This window comes from Piliocolobus tephrosceles, chromosome 11 (genome assembly GCF_002776525.5).
Source record: "Piliocolobus tephrosceles isolate RC106 chromosome 11, ASM277652v3, whole genome shotgun sequence".
Taxonomy (NCBI): Eukaryota; Metazoa; Chordata; class Mammalia; order Primates; family Cercopithecidae; genus Piliocolobus; species Piliocolobus tephrosceles.
The window spans coordinates 101451578-101475322 of record NC_045444.1 but is presented as its reverse complement, the minus strand read 5'-3'; the positions used below and the strand labels follow the sequence as shown (position 1 = coordinate 101475322).

Sequence of the window (23745 nt, the reverse complement as noted above, 5' to 3'; positions counted from 1 at the left end):
AAAATTCCAGGACTAATGGGATGTACTTATACACAAAAAGATTATTCATTGTTTATCTATTATTCAACTTTAACTGGGAGTCCAGTATTTTACCTGGCAACCCTCACCCATTGACCTTTTTCTTTCATGTAAGTGTGCCTAGAAATTGCCTTAAGATGACCTATGATGGAATATTAAAATAATCAAATATAAAGATAGTACACATAGAAAAGGCAAGTGCTCAGAGGATGCAGAGTAGTACTGCCCTTGTACAGTTAAACTGGATGGGGGAAGACATCCAACTGCCTAGTATTTCAATGTCCGAGTCAACCAATGCCAAACAACCAGGGACCAAAATGATCTCAACAAAATGTCTTTGCTTTATTTTCATATGACTTAATTTCTATATTCTTTTCTAATTCTGCAGGCTCCTAATTCTGGAAAACTTTGAAGATGCCCTCTTAAATATATCAGCAAATAGTCCTTATATTCCTTACTTGGCATGTGTGAGAAATGTGACTGACAGTTTGGCCAGGGGTTCACCAGGTAATACTGTTCTTAGCAGTCAAAATGCTGCTCACGGTTTCTACCTCTGTTCTAAAGTAGTGAGTTTTTGAGGCATTTGCTTACACAGGAAAGAAAATTTGTAAAATCTTAGTTTCCATATGCATCGGTTTCAGTCTGGTGATTTGATATACAAAGGGAATGTGTAGTCATATTATCATATTATTCTGTTGCTGCTGCTAGCACTAGCTGGCCACCTGGACAAACTTTAGTATATAATGGCCATATAATGGATAATATGATAATGGCCACTGGGACAAATTTTCCAAGTGTCCAGAGTCATTAGAGGTTCAAATGACCCTTCATGACCTTTTTATGCTCTTAATAATCTTAGTTGTTAAAAAATGTTAAGGAATGATAACACAGAGTCCTAAAAGCGGTTGTAAATTACATAAACAAAGGCATTTTTGTGGCAGACTATTTTTATTTTCTACCCTTACGTACTTTATTTGCAATTTTCTCCTTACATGGGCAACCACAAATATTATATTTAATCAAATGTTTCTCTTTTTTTGAGAGAAAAGACCTATTTTCTCACATTTTCTAGGACACACACATTCTTTTTTCCTACGCCAAAAATAGTTTTCTGAGAGTTAATGGCAAGCAAATAGCACAACAAATGTTTAATGTCTGCAAGGTATGAATTAGTCAAGGTTGGAAAGGCATATTTGCATCACAGGGATTCTACAACCTATTCTCTCCAAGATACTTCAATTATATAGTATATCCAAAAGTTAGGAATAAAAGCATAGTCAGTTCACAAAGAGCCAAAACTATGTAGCACCTTTGCTAGAAGTATTTTTATCTCTAAGCTGAGAATATTTTTAAAATAATGAATTCTATTGTCCCCATGGTTCAAATAAAGGTTAAATTTTCACTCATCTTATATTTATATTGAAGTAGGCTATTATCTTAGGAAAAATTTAGTAATAAATCAGGATAGAGGTGTCTTTCAAATTGGTTTCCTAAATGACCTTGCAATTCACATAAAGTAACTCTTCTCCCTTTACAGAAAATCTAAGACTCCTGCAGTCCACAATACGACTTAAAAAATCTTTTCTTCGAAATGGTTCCTATGAGGATTACTTCCCTTCAGTTCCTGAAGTCCTAAAATCAAAAGTAAGCCATGAAAGAAAGAAAAAAAAAACCTTAACACTTCCCATAATATTTGATAAGATACACTTTTACTTTAAGTTTTAAATCTGATCTTTGTAAATAATGATCCTATTTTAACTCTAGATTTATAATGGCCCTTCTTAGGACTCTAGAAAAATGGTGACAAAAGAGTTTATGGCTGGATGCAGTGGCTCATGCCTGTAATTCCAGCTACTCAGGAGGCTGAGGTGGGAAGAATCACTTAAGACCAGGAGTTTGAGGCTGCAATCAGCTGTTGTCACCACTGCACTCCAGCCTAAGTGACAGTGTGAGACCCTGTCTATAAAAAAAAAAATTAATTAAAAAAAAAGTTTTTAAAGAGTTTGATGTTATATAATGGTATTTTGTTTTTAATCAGTGGAGATCTCTGCATGAAATGACCCCAAAGAGCCTAATTACACTATGTGCATTCATAAGGGAATGGCTAATAATAGTTATCATATTAAACTTCATAATTTGAAAGAGATTTGAAAAAGGACTCATGATTTCTAATTTGAGATGTTGTAAGTTGTAAAATCTGTAAAAGTAGATTTTGAAAGCTGATGTTTTAGATTTCACAGCATACAAAAATCTCAAAATGTGGTTCACCCTACTTTTATTGTCATCAGAAGCTAAAATGAGTAAGTCATATTAAAATTTATGATACTAGAGAATGTGGGAAAAGGCAACCAAAAAATGTATAACTCTAATGTGGGAATCACTTTATGCTTATTTGTCTATTATTCTTCATCTCATGCATATAGTATACAGGTTATCATGAAATTTAGTTTATTTTTTAAATAAACCTATTAAAATTCGAAAGCTGTTTTCCTAGAAAGAATAGCTATTTAATTGGATTTACATAGCCAGGAATAAAGTGAAATTAGAACTGGTTTATTCAGGGCAAGCAAGATGACTTGTATAGTGAACATGGTATAATTAAGCAGGCATGCAAAGCATTATGTCCATGTATATTACAAATAAATGTGCTAGTTACCATTACCTACATTTTAGCCCTAGTCTTCCACATGCATCAAAATTTCCAATATACTTAATTTAGCAATATCTTAATTTGTTTGTGCAAATGAGAAGGAAGTTGTACATTCATCTGGAAAATTCCTACTCATCCCTCAAGGACAAGTTTAAACATCACTTCTTCTATAATATAAGAGTATTACCTTTCTTGCTGTTTTTCAGCCAGGATAATGACTTTTTCTTCTGTGCTCCTATAATATTTATTCATTCATTTTTTTTAGCAATTATATGTACTCCCATAATACTAATCTATTTATTTGTAAGACATATCCTCTAACCCCAAAGTGCTTATAGTCAATCCAGTGGAGGAGATGGAAAAGCAGACCGACAATTGTAATGCAGTGAGATTAAGAGTTGTGATAGGTGGATAGAGGCTTCTGTGCATGGAGGAGGGATATCTAACATGGATTGTAAGGGACAGAGGTGGAGAGAAGAAATTCTGTAGACAAAATAATGCTTTCTCTGAGTTTTGAAGGCTGTGTAGAATTAGGTTAGTTGTGCATTCTAGACATAGCGTCCTGAGTTTAAGAAGATAGAGGTGTGAAGTTGAAAGACAGGTATAGGGTATCTGCAGTCATGTGTTCAGCTGGAACAGAATATGCCCATGTGATCGGCAGAAAAGAGGGCTGCAGGGTGAGGGTGAGCCTAGATCCTGATTTCGTTGTCAAGGAGTTTGAATTTGATCATGAAAGTTATATATTTGAAGAAGGTGAAATTTGCATTTTAGAAAGAGACATCTCTAATGAGATGACATCTCCAATGACAGTGAGATTTCTGGCATTTGGAACTCATTACTTGGCATTATAATTTGTTGCACGTCAGGTCTGTTTTCCTCACTAGAGTTTAAGCTGATGAAATTATGCTTTCAACACCCCTAAAGCCCCACATAATAGGAGCTTAAGGCTTGATTCATGCATGTATGAAAAAGTGAGGGTGTTAGAGTAGAGTACTGACAATGTAGTCATGTTCCCTGGGCAATTACTTACTGTAGTTCTTGACTTAGAAAGTTACCAGGAAGCACATAATATACACTAGGGGAATGGAAACACCATAGTCTCAACCATTTATACAAACTGGATGGGACTGGGGCTAAAAATAATTTAAAACATCATCCTCAATTTGAATATAATGCTCTCCTTGAGGGTTACATTATGGAAAAAGTTATAGAAGCCACAGAAGTGGAAATAAACTACATTCTTTTCCTTGGAGTAGAAAATCTATTGTCATTTATAACAAGCATGGCTGCTATTTGAAATTGACGGGACCCGTTCAGTCCTAGACCACAAGCTCCATGAGGAATATTGCCAGGTCTCTTCCTTTACCATTGCATCCGCAGCACCTGGCATAGCGTATGACACGTGGGAAACACTCAGTACCTATCACTGAAAGAATGAAGACAAACTCCTAGAGTTTCACAGTTACTGATGCTCTTACTCCCCTGCTTTGTTCACTCTGATAATTAGTATCATGATTGTGACCATCAGTTAGGCCACACCCAATCTAATGCTTTATTCATGATATTCCTAAGATGGGGGTGAACGCTGTCATTCATTGGTGACTTTTCCTAGCTTTTTCTCCTCGTCTATTCCGCTCCTCTTGAACTTTTGTGTTTTCTCCTCCCTTCATTGTTTTATCTTTTTTCTTTCCAGTTGCTTTGTTGGGAAGAATAACTTCCTGATTAGGGAGCCATGCATAAAGTGGCTGTTCCTGTATTGGGCAGAAATACAAATAACACAATATTTTTTGTGTAAAACCTGTAAAATTTTAAATAGACTCATTTTTCTATTTACCCACTAAGAGCCCAGGAATATTGCTGTTTTATCATTTTATGCACATGCTATTGTGAGGTCAATACCATCACGTCACTTACGATTCTGATTCAGATACATTTGAAAAGCATCAGGCAGTGGAGAATTCAGTCACAGCTGGAAATGGCGTTAGTCATCTGTTGTTCTATTTTAAGCCTGAACTTTTACTTGTGATAAAAGAGAGAAGGGCTCTACATGAAGCTTTGGCCAATCTGCAATCTGAAGTTGACACATGTTTTTGAAGAAAGAATTCTAATTCACTGAATTTATGTTGATTATTAATGACCTGTGAAGCTTCTAGAACTTTAATGCCTGTATTATTCTCAGAATAAAGTAGTAAGTAATGCCAAAGACGAAATGACAGTAATGTTTCTCCTTGGTGGATATGCTTCTCAATGCATTCCACATTATTGGCCCTGAATTATATTTTTATTTCAGAGAACGAAGTCTATTAGCCACAGTGTGGCTAGATTTCCAATTCCCTCTTCTATAACTTTTATCTCACTAAGCCACGACCATACTATATGGACTTTTGCTGGTTTCCCACATATGTACACCAAACTTACAATTAAAAAACACATTTCAGTCTCTACTGGGTAAAAGTCATTCAAATGTACAACACCCTCAAAGCTCAATTTAAACAAATATATTAGCCCAACAGAATTTATCTTTTTATTTAATAAATTACCAAAAACAAGTCACTGGAGAATGTAGTAGAGAAGCTTCACTCCATTTATTACAGGTTTAATCATATCTAGTAATTGGAAAATCAAAAGAAAGACTAGAGTGGCAAATGCAGTTATAGGTGGTACAGTGATTGGGTCTATTCCAGAATGGAAAATTTCTCATAGCGAAAGCACTAGTAAGTCGAATTTTTGTACATATAAACCCATTTTTGAATAGTTTGAACTCAGAGGTCAATCATAATATTAAGTACAATGGAAAATAGACCAATGATATTTACTATCTAAGATGACCAACATTTAATTGCTATAACCTACGTGTAGTTATAAATCGCTCATTAAAGACACATCATTGTGCCTTTCTTATTTGATAATATAGAAATAAATATTCCCAAACATTTGCCGGTACCATAAAATACTTCATTTCGGTCAAACTGTAACTTCTGATTGGAAACTGAGCTGCAATGAATGACACATATATTTGCTTCTTAGGATTTTGTTCCAATGTATTTCCCTTCTTAAAAGAAACAGCTCTAGGGTAGCTTCCAAGCACAAAAGAATTTGCTTTCCCAGAGGCATATATTATTTTTTCCCCAGGTTGTAGGGCACGGAATATATCCTCAGAACACATAGAACATAGTGAACTGATAGTAAGAGGAATATCATTGACAGGATAGGAAATTATTTGATTTTCATTTTGCTTTTTTTCCTCTGGGTGTGGGATTTTTAAGCCCTTTTAAGCCCTTTTAAAGACAAAAGCACCCAGTATCCTACAATACCTAAGAGGGAAGAAGATAAAGTCGATAGCGGTGCAGAGTCTTCCAAAAAATCAGGCATCTTTTTGTTCTTAGTTTAAATACAATCTTATTAGAATGAATGTGATCTTCATGCTGCAGTTCAAGAAAGACTTTTAAAATTTTTTGTTAACCTTTAAAAATTGTGGACTGGCCACAGTGGCTCACATCTGTAATTCCAGCACTCAGGGAGGCTGAGGCCAGCAGATGGCTTCCGCATGGGAGAGAGAACAGCCAGGGCAACGTGGTGAAACCCCATTTCTACAAAAAATTAGCCAGGAGTGCAGGTATATGCCTATAATCCCAGCTACTTACTTGAGAGGCTAAGGTGAGAGGATCACCTGAGCACGGAGGTTGAGGTTGCAGGGAGCTGTGATCATACCAATGTATTCCATTGTTTCCACAAAAAAAAAAAAAATACAAGAAATTAGCCAGGAGTGCAGATATATGCCTATAGTCTTAGCTACTTATTCGAGAGGCTAAGGTGGGAGGATCACCTGAGCCTGGAGGTCAAGGTTGCAGTGAGCTGTGATCGTGCCAGGGTACTCCAGCCTGGGTGACAGAGTGAGACCATGTCTCAAAAAATAAAAATAAAAATAAGAATTGTGGTAAAATAAACATAACATTTACTATCTTAACCATTTTTAACTATACAGTGCAGTTGTGTTAAGTACATTCACATTGTTGTGCAATTAATCTCCAGAACTCATTTCATTTTGTAAAACTGAAACTCCATATTCACTAAACAACTCCTCATCCTCTACTTCCCCAGCCCTTAACAACCCACATTTTGCTTCTACCTCTGTGTATTTGACTACTCTAGGTACTTTGTCATACAAATGGAATCATACACTATTAGACCATTCACCTTTCATTTCTTGAGACTGGCTTATTTTACTTAGCATAGTATACTCAAGGTTCATTCATGCTGCAGCCTGTGTCAGAATTTGTTTCCTTTTTAAGGTTTAATAATATACCACTGTGTGTGTGTGTGTGTATGTGTGTGTGTGTACATTCCCACCAACAGTACACAAGGGTTATAATTTCTCCATATCTTCTCTAACACTTGCTATTTTCTGTTTTTTTTTTTTTGAGATGGAGTCTGGCTCTGTAGCCCAGCCTGGAGTGCAGTGGCCAGATCTCAGCTCACTGCAAGCTCCGTCTTCCGGGTTTACGCCATTCTCCTGCCTCAGCCTCCCGAGTAGCTGGGACTACAGGCGCCCACCACCACGCCCGGCTAGTTTTTTGTATTTTTTTAAGTAGAGACAGGGTTTCACTGGGTTAGTCAGGATGGTCTCGATCTCCTGACCTCGTGATCCGCCCGTCTCGGCCTCCCAAAGTGCTGGGATTACAGGCTTGCGCCACCGCGCCCGGCCCTGTTTTTTTTTAATAGTAGCCATCTTAATGGGTGTAAGAAAGAAATGCTTTTTAGAAGCTCCAAAACAAACCTGCTTTTTATCTGCCCTTACATATGATTTAAAATGTAAGTCAAAATATAAAATTAGTCAAAGTATTTGTGAGTTAAGCTGGATAAAACTAAACTACATATTTTTAAACCTGTGACTCCACAGAGAAAGACAGTTCTAATAGGCCCAAAAGTTTTATCAAGTTCTTACAGGAATAATAAACTCAAATGACATAGAGTAGTACTTCATAATAAAACTAACGCCAAATGCCAACTAACCAAATACATATGCAGAATGTTTTTCTTAAAGGAAATCGATTATGGTTACTTACTATCAACTACTATATATGTAGAAAAATGTAACTAATCTATTTCCCGCTCTTTCCCTTTTTGGAAAGCTGGCTCAACTTCGAAACTTGACCGAACTTCTTTGTGAGTCTGAAACTTTCAGTTTGATAGAGAAGTCATGCCAGCTCTCTGATATGAGCTTTGGGAGCCTGTGTGAAGACAGTGAGTTTGATCTGCAACTCCTCGAAGCAGCAGAGCTGGGCAGCGAAATAGCAGCCAGCTTACTGTACCATGACAATCTCATATCTAAAAAAGTGAGAGATTTGCTGACTGGGGATCCAAGCAAAATTAATTTAAATATGGATCAGTAAGTTTTTCCATTGTCTTCTTCCTTGGTGAAATCTCTTTCAAAATATTGATACACCTAGTTGAATTTCTTCTTTTCTGTTTTGTTTCAGGTTTCTAGAACAGGCACTGCAAATGAATTACATGGAAAATATCACTCAGTTAATACCGATCGTAGAAGTCATGCTGCATGTCAATAACAGTGCAGATGCTTCTGAAAAGCCAGGTGTTTCCCCATCCACATTTTAAATCTTGTCTTATTAGAATGCATGTGATTCTCACGCTGCAGTTTAAGAAAGGCTTTTTTTGAAGTTCCCAACCAAACTCGCTTTGCTGTCTGCCCTTACACATGAGAAACCTGAAGCATTCAAATGTGGTTACTTGTCTAAAGTAAACATACAGAAAGCTAGTAGAGAATGAAACAGGGAAATTTGATTTCACAGCAAAAAGATCTTCAAAAGTTTAACTAGTTAGACCATTCACCTTTTGTTTCTCTGATATATTAACGTGCATCCGACAGTCAGCTGCAAGGGCAATGATGAAATTTACTTGCTTCTGTGAAAATAATCTGATGGAAAAAAAACCAAAAGGATGTACTGCTGTCTACAGAAATCTCAATTCAGAGCTTTCTATTAGTATTCCAAACATGATGTATCATGCAATATGTTTCTTCTTTGCATAATTCCTCAATACTGAAAGGAAAGGCATTCAGAATTTTGGACAATGGGCAGCCACAAAATTGGAATGGCACTAGGTTCAAAAAGGTATATTTGCATGAAGGATTCTTAAACGAAATGGAAAGGCATTTGCAGGATGATTATTACAATCTGCTAAAATCAAAATATTGTTTATTGTGCCATAAATGACCCAGAAATGAAAGACTTATAATCACTCCCCTAAAAGAGTTTGAAGTTAAACACATTCTATTTAAAAATGAGATAATGATTGTAAAAACCCTTTATAACTGTATTGTGACTGTAGTTAAAACTGCTCTGTGGCATTATGTGTGGATTTATCAAACTTTGTCCAAATTGGCAATATTACATGATCCCAGATTAAAAAACATATTGAACCTGTGTGATATTTTAAATCAAATGGAGAGATATTTACTTAGTGCATTATGTGATCAAAATCTGTGAGGAAAGCATATTTTCCTTAAATCAACCTTGAGTTGTAGATACCTAAGGAAAATTTATAACCCAGAGCAATCTGTAACCTTGGGTTTATGATATCATAATAAGAACAAATCTAAACCAGATAGAAATAGATCCTAAATATGCAAAGTCTGCAAAAACTGGGAGACATCTGCCCCTGAGAAGGCATGTATGTTTTAGTCTAGAAGGTTTCTCTATGTTAGTCATACTAAAAAGAGTGACCTGACAAACCAACATGTGTTTTCTTTTTACATTTTTCTTCTTGCAGGTCAGTTAATAGAAATGTTTAAAAATGTCGAAGAGCTGAAAGAAGATCTAAGGAGAACGACAGGAATGTCCAACAGGAGTATTGACAAGTTGCTGGCCATTCCCATCCCTGATAACAGAGCTGAGGTGAGGTGTCGTGTGTTTGTACTTACATGCAGTTCTTAGAAATTTAAATAGCATTTAGCATTTGTTGAGCACTTACCAGTTAAACACTGAGAAGTTGCATGCTAAGCTGATGAATTTTCTATGTAAGTGATAAACCTGGAGGCCTAATTCTTTTTTTTTTTTTTCATACATTAAGTTCTAGGGTACATGTGCACAACGTGCAGGTTTGTTACATATGTATACATGTGCCATGTTGGTGTGCTGCACCCATTAACTCGTCATTTACATTAGTATATCTCCTAATGCTATCCCTCCCCCATCCCCCGACCCCACAACAGGCCCAGGTGTTCCCTTCCTGTGTCCCCTTCCTGTGTCCAGGTGTTCTCATTGTTCAATTCTCACCTATGAGTGAGAACATGCAGTGTTTGGTTTTTTGTCCTTGCAATAGTTTGCTGAGAATGATGGTTTCCAGCTTCATCCCTGTCCCTACAAAGGACACGAACTCATCCTTTTTTATGGCTATATAGTATTCCATGGTGTATATGTGCCATATTTTCTTAATCCAGTCTGTCATTGATGGACATTTGGGTTGGTCCCAAGTCTTTGCTGTTGTGAATAGTGCCACACCAAACATACATGTGCATGTGTCTTTATAGCAGCATATAGCAGCATAATTTATAATCCCTTGGGTATATACCCAGTAATGGGATGGCTGGGTCAAATGGTATTTCTAGTTCTAGATCCTTGAGGAATCGCCACACTGTCTTCCACAATGGTTGAACTAGTTTACAGTCCCATCAACAGTGTAAAAGTGTTCCTATTTCTCCACATCCTCTCCAGCACCTGTTATTTCCTGACTTTTTAATGATCACCATTCTAACTGGTGTGAGATGGTATCTCATTGTGGTTTTGATTTGCATTTCTCTGATGGCAAGTGATGATGAGCATTTTTTCATGTGTCTGTTGGCTGCATAAATGTCTACTTTTGAGAAGTGTCTGTTCATATCCTTTGCCCACTTTTTGATGGGGTTGTTTGTTTTTTTTTCTTGTAAATTTGTTTAAGTTCTTTGTAGATTCTGGATATTAGCCCTTTGTCAGATGAGTAGATGGCAAAAATTTTCTCCCATTCTGTAGGTTGCCTGTTCACTCTGATGGTAGTCTCTTTTGCTGTGCAGAAGCTCTTTAGTTCAGTTAGATCCCATTTGTCAATTTTGGCTTTTGTTGCCATTGCTTTTGGTGTTTTAGACATGAAGTCCTTGCCCATGCCTATGTCCTGAATGGTATTGTCTAGGTTTTCTTCTAGGGTTTTTATGGTTTTAGGTCTAACATTTAAGTCTCTAGTCCATCTTGAATTAATTTTTATATAAGGTGTAAGGAAGGATCCAGTTTCAGCTTTCTACATGTGGCTAGCCAGTTTTCCCAGCACCATTTATTAAATAGGGAATCCTTTCCCCATTTCCTGTTTTTGTCATGTTTGTCAAAGATCAGATGGTTATAGATGTGTGGTATTATTTCTGAGGACTCTGTTCTGTTCCATTGGTCTATATCTCTGTTTTGGTACCAGTACCATGCTGTTTTGGTTACCGTAGCCTTGTAGTATAGTTTAAGTCAGGTAGCGTGATGCTGGAGGCCAAATTCTTAAGTAAAGATAGAAGAAAAATTCTGAAGCAAGAATATTATCACTATGTGTCCCTTTTTTCTTTATTTTTCCTTCTCCTTTCCCATGCCCCCTTTGTTCTTTCCTTTTCCTTACCCCCAGATGGCTTCCTTAATCAATGGATGCCATCACTAAAGAATTATATTCACTGTTGCAATCACATTGTCTGAGGTGAATTTGTACCTACTCAAATGCTATCAAAGTCAAACTTAAGTAACCTAATTGGGCAAAAATATGTGGAGAGTATTTACTACTGCTTACAATTAAAATAAAAAGGATACTCATTTTTACTTTTAAAAAGTCCCACAGCAAGACATAGCATATACAATAGATGTGGTCAAGGGAACTAAGGCTAAGTTTGTGGTTGTAGTAAACATTTTTTGATGTGAAAATGAATAATGTCATTTCTTCATATTTTGGTAATAGGATTTTCCCCTCAAAATGTCTTATCTTTTATTCTTTTTCCAAGTCAATTGTCTGGAAGTGTCATGGAAATTTTCCAAAAGAGCTGTAGAGCTTAAGGCCTCATCCATTCAAACCTTATGTGTGACACAGTGTGTCATTTCTAAGCACAGCCCAGTTATTTTCCAATATTGGATAAAGTTTCTAAAAAGCCTTTAAGGTTCCTCTTAAAAAATGTTGCAGCTATCTCTTGTCATTGTAATTGGTTCCCCCATACAAAAATTAAAACAGCTTTGCCTTTACTGTACTAGTAAATAATATTCATTGATCTTTTCCCTTTAATCTTACCTTTTGATTATTTGATCCCAAGATATAATTTCAGCAATTACGTTCTTGGCTTCTATAGAGCAGGTTCATTTTAATAAATAAAACATGTAAATGGAGAGTGTACATTCTTATTACTTTCAAGAGGAAAGAGTGAAAAGTTCCTATGGCCTTGAATGTTATACGCTTTTCTCTTTTTTTTCAACTTGGTGGCAATGAAGATGATATCTTATTTTGCGCAGTCATACCTCACTATCTACAGGAGCATTACTGTTCAAGATGGGTGATTCAAATGATTATATGGTCTGGAGCTCTTTTTCTTTGCTTTACATTTCTGGACCCACAGAGTGCATTGCCTAAGATTATAACTTTGAATGATTACAAAAATTAAATGCAATTTGAATTTATTAAGAGTAAGATTTTATAGGGAGCAAAGTCTTAAACTAATGTTTTCCCCAAACTTACTCCAAATCACTTACCTTTCTTGGTACCATCATTCACCCAGCTATTCAGGCAAGAAATCTGGGAGTCATCCTGAATGTCTCCCTGTCTCTTTTTTCCCATCTTCTTTTATTTTTGAGGCAGAGCCTCACCCTGTCTCCCAGGCTGGAGTGCAGTGGCGCAGTCTTAGCTCACTGCAACCTCCACCTTCAGGGTTCAAGCGATTCTCCTGCCTCAGCCTCCTGAGTAGCTGGGATTACAGGTGCCTGCCACCACGCCCGGGTAATTTATTCTATCTTTAGTAGAGATGGGGTTTCACCATGTTGGCCAGGCTGGTCTTGAACTCCTGACCTCGTGATCCACCCACCTTGGCTTCCCAAAGTGCTGGGATTACAGGTGTGAGTCACCTCGCCCGACCTCCCATCTTATTTCTTAAGTGAACCATTAATTATCTATCATTTTATTAATAGTAATTATTGCTTTAGATTAAAAGTTGTTTGATTCTTGAGGACTTTTTGTCATAGTTTAAAATTTAGAGTATACAAAAAAACCTCATAAAATGAACAGTTGACTCTCGAATGATTCACAACTGAAATACTTTTCTTCCTCCACTTACAGATTATTTCTCAGGTGTTCTGGCTGCATTCCTGTGATACTAATATTACCAATCTCAAACTGGAAGACGCAATGAAGGAATTTTGCAACCTGTCTCTTTCAGAGAGATCCTGGCAGTCTTACCTTATCGCACTCACTCTTCTGCACTACTTAAACGTTTACAACTTCACATATAAGGCAAGTTGCTATTGGTTAAATATGTTTATATTCATGATTTATATAAAGCTATTTAATTACACATGTATGTTCTCTGATAGTATGAAGGATGAGATCCATTTTTTCAGCGTTTGGAATCACTGCATTATTTTACAGCTAAATGCAATCTTAGAGATCATGTATTGCAATTTTGCATGTTTTATAGATGTGGAAACTAATATTATTGCCTTACTAATTCTTGGTTTGTGTATCAGAGACCAATAATTAAATTTAATATGTACTGTTACTGTGAAATACAAATGTTGTATTTCAAAAATGTAAAATGCGAATGTTGCAATTATTTTTTTTAACAATGAACAGACATGAAGTTGGTAGGGTTAAAAAAGATTAGTAAAAAGTGTTTTCTTAATTAAAAATGGCATTCTAAAAAAATTTCATGTTTCCTTTATCAACTTAGATAGAGGCTACCATTACCTACCCTGAAGGAAAAACAAATGGTCGTTCTTAGAGCTTAGTAAAATGAGCATTGACTTCATCTTGCAATATGCAGATGCTCTATGAGTACTGATTTACTAAATAACTGAAAGAAAAATATAAACATAGGAAAATTAAGCATCTATGTTCACCAAAATTTAACCTGGGCCAAAAATATTTACATGTTTTTAAAAACACTGAAGAATTGTCCTTCTCTGTAGTAAACACAACCGAAAGGAAATAGCCGACATATTTTTGCGACATAGCCAAAGGATTAAAAAATATTTTGGACTAGTTATAAGTAATCCTGTTCTGAATTACTATCATCTCACACCTGTATTTCTGCAGTGGTCTCCTAACCATATCCCTTGCTTCCACACCTACCCTCTACCCCCAATCCTACCACCTTGCAAGCAGCCTCAGTGATCCTTTTAAAACTTAAAGTCTCATTATATCACCCTTCTGCTCAAAACTTTCCAGTGGATCTCCATTTGATTCAAGTAAACCCCCAAATTTTACAAGGGCCTCATGATCTGCACAATGATTCCTCATCACTAAAATCTCATTACCTACTTGGCTACTTTCTGGACCCTGGCTGTGTGGCACGACTCCAGAGACAACCCTTCACATGATTTGCAAGGCTATTTTTTTTTTTTTTTTTTTTTTTTTTTTTTTTTGCCTTTGCTTAACATGGATGTTCTCAGTAAGGTCTACTCTGACCACCCTATTTAAAATGCAACCAGTGCTACCTACGGCACTCTCAAATCCCCTTTTCCTATTCTGGTTTCTGTTTTACTTCCAGCCAACTGTATCTTTTATTACATTTTCATTTTTAAACTTTTTTTTTTGAGACAGAGTCTCTCTGTCACCCAGACTGGAGTGCAGTGGTGCCATCTTGGCTCACTGCAGCCTCCGCCTCCTGGGTTCAGGCAATTCTTGTGCCTCAGTCTCCTGAGTAGCTGGGATTACAGATGTGTGCTACCACACCCGGCTAATTTTTGCATTTTTAGTAGGGACGGGATTGTACCATGTTGGCCAGGCTGGTCTTGATCTCCTGACCTCAAGTGATCCTCCCACCTTGGCCTCTCAAAGTGCTGGGATTACAGGCATGAGTCACCGTGCTTGGCCCATTTTAAAAACGTGTGTGCTGTCTGACCCCACTAGTATGTTCGTTCCACAGGGGCCTCTTTGTTCACTGAAATATTTTAAATGCAAAGAACAGTGCCTGGCCCATAGGGAAATGCAGCAAATACCCATTAACTCAACCAATGGTTATTTTACATAAACTATAACCTACAATACATATGACATGAAATTATTATTATTACTCCACCAAAAATTTTAACTCTAATTTTATAATGCCTCCACAGAGCAGATATCAAACTAAATATTTGCTGTTGAGTCTAGCCATTAAACATGGGCATGCCAATTTATTTCACATTAGTGTGGGACAGCCTAGAATTTTGGCAGAACTGCAGTAGAAAATAGAAACCAAGGTTGCTTCTACTTTTCAAATGTTTGGAATTAGGAGCTCTGCTATTGAGGTAACCACATCTTCATGACTGAGAGCTGTGCAGTGTGGGAGATATGGACACAAAGCTACCTCTGCAGCTGAATCTTGCGCTCATAATCTTGGTCTTTGACTTCCTTGGAAATATCAGGAGTTTTCTCTCCTCATGGACCTCAGACAGCTTTGCCCCTCTGCCTATGCCCTTCCTCTTCTTGTTCTTTCAATGGTATGTTCTTTCTCATTCTTTGAGATTTTGCTTTGGAAGGTCTCCTTTGATTTCCTAGCTAAACACTCCCTACCTTCTCATATGCTCCAGCCTTTGGTTCATTGGCTTGTTTGATATCTGTTCCTCCTAATAGATCAAAGTTCCCTGAGTACCGAGATGGTGCCAGCTTGACCACCACTGCATAGCCATCACCTCACCCATTGCTGGGAACACAGCAGGCACTCAATTCATGTTTCTGAATAAATGAAATAAGAGGATACAAAAATTACATTAAAATTTTAAAACATTTTCAGTGTTTCTTCCTGTAGCACATAAGCATTATGGGATTAAAACGACTTAGTCTGATAAATCATATAAGCCTTTTGACAGTTTTATTTTAATTTTATGTGCATATTATATTATTTTTGAGCAATAGTATACATGAAGAAATATGTAATTGACATTTGCCTTTATGACTTATAAAATCATCTATTTTTGCAACTTTTTTGAGGCATTATTTATATACCATAAAATCACTGATTTTAAGTGATTAACTCAATGATTTTTTTTTTTTAGTAAATATACAGAATTGTGCAACTATTACCACAATACTTTAGGTAATACCTAAAGGTATTACCTACTTTTAGGACATTTCCATTACCTCCAAAAGAAACCTCATGTCTATTTGCAGTTACCTCTCATTTCAATCTCTAGCCCAGGCAACTTCTAATCTATTTTCTGTTTCTGTAGATTTGCCTTTTAAAAAAGGTATTACATATAAATTGAATCATGAAATATGTGGTCTTTTTGCCTGGATTCATTCGCTTAATAAAATTTGTTTTTAGTTTCATACATGTTGTGTATGTATCAGTATTTCATTTCCTTTCATTGCCAAACAGTATTCCATCTTAAGAATATATACTTTGTCCTTTCATTGCCAAACAGTATTCCATCTTAAGAATATATACTTTGTCCACTCACCTGGATTGTTTTTCCTTTTTGGCTATCGTAAATAATGCTGCTATAAACATTCACATACAAACCTTTGTGTGGACATGTTTTCACTTCTCTTAGATAAATGCCCAGGAATGGAATCGTCACGTTGAGTGGTAAATTTACATTTAACTGTTTAATAAACTTCAAAAATGTTTTCCAAAGTGGCTGTACCTTCTTACAACCTTACCAACAATGCATGAGGGTTCCATTTTTCCACATAAAGCAATTATTTTTATTCTGTTTATGTTAGGTGTTTTTCCCGAGGAAAGATCAAAAGCCAGTAGAAAAGATGATGGAGCTCTTCATAAGACTAAGAGAGATTCTCAATCAGATGGCCTCCGGCACACATCCGCTGCTAGACAAAATGAGATCCCTGAAACAAATGCATCTGCCCAGAAGTGTTCCATTAACACAGGTAGAAAAGTCACCCAGTAATGTTCTTGTTGAAAAATGCCTTCTGTCATATTGAGTAGTTATAATACATTCAGCTTCAATTGTAGTACATTGGAAAAAAAAAAAAAAAAAAAACCACCTACAAGAAAACTCTTCTACCTAGCAAAAATTTTTGCCACTTTTATTAGTGAAGTTTATTGTTCTTCATTTACATTTGGGATACACGTATAAAAGGAATTATGGAAACTGTAAGGATACTCTAAGTATTATCAGGTTCTCTTTCTCTGTTGTTTCAAATAGTATCTAAAGCTCACATAGGGTCAATAAATCGTGGATTTTTGTCTCACAGGCGATGTACAGAAGCAACCGAATGAACACACCCCAAGGATCATTTAGCACCATCTCCCAAGCATTATGTTCCCAAGGAATTACCACTGAATATTTAACTGCCATGCTGCCCTCTTCCCAGAGGCCAAAAGGCAACCACACCAAGGATTTTTTGACTTATAAATTAAGTAAAGAGCAAATTGCTTCAAAATATGGAATTCCCATAAAAACCAGTGAGTATACTTTAAAATAAGCATGGCAATTGTTCTTAATGACAATAAGAATATTGTCTATTCTGTCTTAGTTTTGTATGATAAATAAAGTATTCATTTTCCCCAGGAATAAAAATAGAAAATAATTATACAGCACTTACCACATGTCAAGAATGTTATATACATTAACTAATCTTAGTACAGGGAAATGAAGTACTAGGAGGGTAAGTAACATGGCCAGTTTCGCTCAGCTTGGAAGTGCCTGAGCTGTCATTTGAACCCAGGTACTCTGCTACAAAGACTGTCATCTTAACTACAATACTACACTTAGATTTTGTCAGTCAACACTGAGCCTTCCAGACAATATAAAAACTTGCCTTAAATCTGTTTGGGTTGATATTTTTTTCCTAACTTTCTAGAATTAGAATTTTTATCACACATGGTAGAGTTGCATGACTGCAGCAGAACCATAAATGTTTAGTGGCACATCAAAACAATTTACTTGATCTATAAACTTGGAGATGCGAAATGTGATGAGTGAGCTCATTCAAATAATATATGAGTGTCTAGTATAGCAATTGGATTCATTTATTCATCTTTTTATTCATTCACCAAACATTTATTGAACAGCTCTTATGTATCTGGTACTATCCCAGTGGTTGGTTTTGTGTATTTTTTTTAAAAGTAAATGCTGGTGAAAAGGATCTGTTAGGCATTCTGAAATGTGGCTTTCATGTTTTCTATCTCCTCTTGGCAAAATGCCATCACTTATTCTGGGCTTGCTTATTGGGTTAAACTTTCTCACCTAAAAAAGATTTGTTACTGTGCTCTCTTACTTTGACACCAGATGCCTCACATCTGTTAATAATATAGGAAGTACTAGGGCGTGTATTTTTGTGTGTGATAAGAATAATCTGTGTCAATTTGCTGTGAGGAAATAGATTTGAAGTACATCTATTCAATGGTTTTATTTCACTTTTTCCTTCCAGCGCCATTTTGCTTCTCCCTTTATAAAGACATCATTAACATGCCTGCTGGACCTGTGATTTGGGCTTTCTTGAAACCTATGTTGTTGGGAAGAATTTTGTATGCACCATATAACCCAGTCACAAAGGCAATAATGGAAAAGGTTTGACCATTATAACTCAGTTTCCATTTTGAGTATTAAGATTTTTTTAAGTAGTCAACTTCCAAATTTACTTTAGCTAACTCATTTCTTTATATCTTACCCACTATTACTATTATCCTTGGCTTTCTGAAACTGTTAGTAAAATTCTCAACTTCTGCCCTGGATATGTGCAAGCAGTATAGATTGGGTGGGAGCCCTTTGAAGAGAAATGAACCATGTTAACATTTGAGAATGAGGTTAGTTGAAGCAAGACCTCAGATTTTTCCATTTATCTCAAAAAGCAGAAAAGTTCTCTACAACTGGTGTCTAACTTTCAAAGTATGTAAAAATTATCATACTAGAAAAAGTAATATTGAGCATTATATAACTAGTTGGAACAAAAACAATCCCTGAAGTATAGATTCTTGGCCTCATATTTAGTTGTACAATTTAGTTGTACAATTTAACGTCTCATTTATATAGAAGATAGATGTCGAATAAGATAACATTATTAACTATACTTACCATTTACTTCATTTAACCATAATAGTATTTCCCTCTCACTCTAAAGTTGGCTTTAATTATTTGAATTATAAACTTAGTACTTTTAAAATGACAGAGCTAAAGTAAAAGAAAAATCTGTTTCACCATTACTTGGCCATTAAACTATAATTGTATGAACATAACATTATGTTTATATTCTACAGAATAGTGGACAGAGATCATTATTATCAAAGAACATTCAAGTTGATCTCTGTCCATTTTCATAAAAATTGTGATTTAATACCTTATTTGCTCTACGGATTATATATTCCTATGTAGTTTTGCATAAATTAAGTGACATATGAATTTTGTTTTTCAATTTAAATGAACATTTATTTGTTGATTTTTTTAAAACTTTTAAGTTCAGGGGTACAAGTGCAGGTTTGTTACACAGGTAAACTTCTGTCATGGAGGTCTGCTGTATAGATTATTTTATCACCCAGGTATTAAGCCTAGTACCCACTAGTTATTTTTCCTGATCCTTTTCCTCCTCCCATCCTCCCCGCTTCTGTTCCCTGCTCTGTGTCCATGTGTTCTCATCATTTAACTCCCGCTTGTAAGTGAGAAATGTGTGGTTTTTGGTTTTCTACTCCTGTGTTGGTTTGCTAAGGAGAATGGCCTCCAGCTCCATCCCTGTCTCTGCAAACGGCATGCTCTCATTCGTTTTTATGGCTGTGTGGTATTCCATGGTGTACATGTAGCACATTTTCTTTATCTAGTCTATCATTGATAGGGATATAGGTTGATTCAGTGTCTTTGCTATTGTGAATAGTGTTGCAATGAACATATGCATGCATGTATCTTTATAACAGAATGACCAATATTCCCTTGAATATATATACTCGGTAATGGGATTGCTGAGTCAAATGGTATTTCTATCTTTAGGTCTTTGAGGAATTGCCACACTGTCTTCCACAATGGCTGAACTCATTTACACTCCCACCAACAGTGTATAAGTGTTCCTTTTTCTCCACAACCTCACCAGCATATGAGCTTATGTTTTAAGCGTGGTCTTTTTTTCCCCCTTTTGTACTTGGTTCTCACCTCCCTTTTCCTCTTATCTTGATCTTATTCTTCCTTTCATATAAACTAATGTATGTTAGCATTCATATATGCATCTTCCTATAATTTATTCTATGACTCCAATCCTTTATAGATTATTATACCACGTATATTCATATGCGGAGTCCTTTGAGGTCATTGCATTATTAAAATGATACTACATTTTAATCCTTTTCTGTATATAGTTTTTCTCATACAAGAATACATTGTGGAAATTTTTCCAACTCAATAGGTATAATTTAATGTATTCTTTTTAAAGATTGCAATTTTTTTTTATAACATTGAATTTACTCATCCAATCATCAGGTGTTGGGCATTAATTTTGTTTCCAATGTTGTGTGTGTGTGTGTGTGTGTGTGTGTGTGTGTGTGTGTGTGTGTTTCTTGCTAAAGTAAACAATGTGGCAACAAATATTTTTGTGTATATAGTTTTATGTAGCAGTATTTTTATTTCAATAAGATGAATGTTCAGAATTGAGGGGCTGAAGGATATTATATTTTATTTTAATAGCCATTGTCAAATTGCTTTCCAAAAACCTCTAACATATCTATTCTCAGCAGCAATACATGGGAATATCCTTCTGCTATCCTTGAACTAGGATGTTTCTTTAGTAGTAAAGTTAAGTGTATTGTTGGTAAAAATGAAAAACTGGTAACAACTCCAGAAGTCATGCTTTCATTTTGGCTGTAAACTCACTCTGGACATGAATCAAACCCTAAATTATGGAGAATTTTTATAAATGAACTTGACCCTATAAAAGCTGTCATTTGAAACTTTTGACCAAGTGGGAAATTTCTGGCAAATTTTTGTACTAACTTCATGTTTTAGGACTGTCTTTTGAAGTTATGTAACAAAACAACCTTAAGATACCTTGTTGAAATATAGACAAAATACTAATGGATCTCACCTCTTTTATTTCTTTGTGATTAAGTCCAATGTAACTCTGAGACAGCTGGCGGAATTAAGAGAAAAATCTCAAGAGTGGATGGATAAGTCGCCACTTTTCATGAATTCCTTCCATCTGTTAAACCAGGCAATTCCAATGCTCCAGGTATGAGATGGTTCTGTCATTCAACTTAGTAGGAATTTGAATTCTTTGAGATTTTAATTGCCTTCATTCTGTGAATGGGAAGAGAGTAACTTTCCACATTCAACAGATTAAATTGCCTCTCTTCCAGAGAGAAGGTCTGAGACAGGGTAACTGATCTATCACTCACGTTCATAATTGGCTAACTTCACCTCTGGTACTGCAGCTCCTCTGTAATTCAGAGAAGACATCTTACAAGTTGATCTAGAGACATAACTAGTGATGTAAATCAGGATTTCAAAAGTAAAATGCTATAAAAAATGCTTGGTATTGATTTCTCTCTGCTTTAAATTACTCTCCTTTGCTATCTTAACCAGAATTCCTAAAATACCAATAGGCTAGAGAACATTAAACTTGGGGAATTCCATGGTAGAAATTTATGACACATGTGTTAATAAATTCCAAATTCAGTTTAACATGTTATATACAAGGTGTTCTCATTAAAGTATTTATCTGAATTTACGTTTAAGGCCACATAAGGAAGCAAAAGTTATCACTGGAAAAAGTGCTCTAGGCCAGGTGTGGTGGCTCATGCCTGTAATCCCAGCACTTTGGGAGGCTGAGAAGGGCGGATCACCTGAGGTTGGGAGTTCAAGACCAGACTGACCAACCTGGAGAAACCCATGTCTACTAAAAATACAAAATTAGTCGGATGTGGTGGCGGGCACCTGTAATCCAAATTACTCGGGAGGCTGAGGCAGAAGAATCTCTTGAACCTAGGAGGTAGAGGTTGCAATGAGCTGAGATTGCGTCACTGCATTCCAGCCTGGGGAACAAGAGCAAAACTCTGTCTCAAAACAAACAAACAAACAAACAAACAAACAAACAAACAAACAACAAGGCAGGAATTTCTGAAGATGATGCAAATAATGTGGGGAAATGTTCCAATCACAGAGCTATTGACAACTGAAGATGGAGTAGCGGAATTAGCCCAGTAATCAGTTGGAGAAAAGAAAATTGGCAGGAATGGTGACAACCTAGGAGCTTCAAGAGAATGGTTTACATATCAAAGAGAGGCCCTTGGAAGATTAATGGAGCCCTAAAATATTTTTGGGAAAATAATGCCCTTTTTTATGATCATGCTTAGGAAGTTAAGCTTAGAATGAAGGATATTATATGATATGAGATGGTCAGAAAAGTTACACCCCAAAGGTGCTTTTATTCAGTCTTTGTTTTGACTAACAATTAATGCACAGTTATAATTACAACCCAAATTTTATCATAAAGGATTAAATAAATTTCTACAATATTTAATATATTTAATAAATATAAACCCTTCATCAAATGTCTTCCCCACAATTTCCTATTAATTTTTGATTCGAATTCTAAGCATGCTCATTTTAAGTGGTGTTTTCTAGTGAGTCTCAGATAACGAAGGCTACTTAGATAGTACTTCATGACAAATATATTTTCCTAAACAATACATTGCTATTTTCTCCTAAGACATTTTTTCCTTGAGGAGAAAAAAAAAAAAAAAGCCACAAATTATTTTGTTAAGAAAAGTTTTGTCAGCTAAAGTGGTAAATTAACAGGACATGTTCTATACATAATGGTTTTAAAGTATAGTGATTTGCTAGAATCTCTGGGATTGTGTTCATAAAGGGATCATCATTTAATGGAAGGATCTTGATTCTGTCCAGAACAAAATAAATTATTTTCAATTATTAAGGAAAAATGTAATATTGTAAATATGCACAGAATTTGAAATTTTAAACTTCTGGCACAAGAACTGGCTTTGCCACTGTGAACCCTTAGGTGAATGACTTAAAGCACGTGAACTGCAGTTTATGGATCTCTAAAATTAGTATATTGGTAATGACAGACTTGTGAAGATCACATATGTGGAGGCATTCGGTGTTTTGGTATTTTTCAAATTTTTATACATTTATGTGATACAAGTGCATTTTGCTACATGCATGGATTAGTATTGATCAAATCAGGGTTTTTAGCATATCCATCACCCAAATAATATACACTGTACCTATTATTAGATGTCATATTATTGATTGTTAAAGGAGTGATGGGAGAATTGAAATAGGGTTTAGTGGATTGTCTCCAGATTGCAACTAACACAGTACTTTATTTGTTAGTAATGCTCTGATACAGATTTTCCAAGATGCAGAAGCTAATTCCTGATAAACAGACCTTAAAGGACTGTTATCACAGCATGTAGCTGCATGGTAGCTAGCCATCAGTCAACATGCCACCAACTGCTCTTAGAACCCTCAGTAGCTATGGATTTAGCAAACTAATTCTATTATATATGTGCTCGACTAGTACGTTATTCTTAATCATTCATCCCCATGACAATAAAACAAAAGACACTAGTAAGAAGGACATGAGAATACGTTGTACCAAACTGGGCTCTAAAAGGACAATCAAGCCTCGCTTACATAAAAACCAGGCCATGAATTTACACATATGATGAAAAAACATTTCTTTAATTGAGTTGACTTCTCTCCTTTATTTTTTCCCTTAGCCCTTATTAATTGTGTGTCCTTAGGAGAATTTACATAGCTTCTTTAGCCCTAGCTTTGTCATCTATTACTTAGAGGTAATAATAGCACTTACCTCAAAATGTTGTAAACAAAGTGAGAAAGTCAAGTTAAACTCTATAAGATGGTGCCCAGCACATGGTATTATAAGAGCTCAACAGATTTTAGCTAATAGCA

The 23745-nt window shown here is 35.8% G+C and overlaps 1 protein-coding gene across 1 annotated transcript in view; it reads left to right on the top strand.

The window, feature by feature from the left end:
• Nucleotides 1–23745, top strand: part of ABCA12 (ATP binding cassette subfamily A member 12) — a 214699-nt gene that overhangs the window by 116239 nt on the left and 74715 nt on the right. The window contains exons 10-19 of the mRNA XM_023217266.2: nucleotides 407–525; nucleotides 1556–1662; nucleotides 7801–8057; nucleotides 8149–8261; nucleotides 9458–9582; nucleotides 13004–13177; nucleotides 16592–16756; nucleotides 17084–17294; nucleotides 18263–18402; nucleotides 20918–21037. Coding sequence (XP_023073034.1) covers nucleotides 407–525; nucleotides 1556–1662; nucleotides 7801–8057; nucleotides 8149–8261; nucleotides 9458–9582; nucleotides 13004–13177; nucleotides 16592–16756; nucleotides 17084–17294; nucleotides 18263–18402; nucleotides 20918–21037 — 1531 coding nt within the window. The remainder of the gene's footprint in view (nucleotides 1–406; nucleotides 526–1555; nucleotides 1663–7800; nucleotides 8058–8148; nucleotides 8262–9457; nucleotides 9583–13003; nucleotides 13178–16591; nucleotides 16757–17083; nucleotides 17295–18262; nucleotides 18403–20917; nucleotides 21038–23745) is intronic.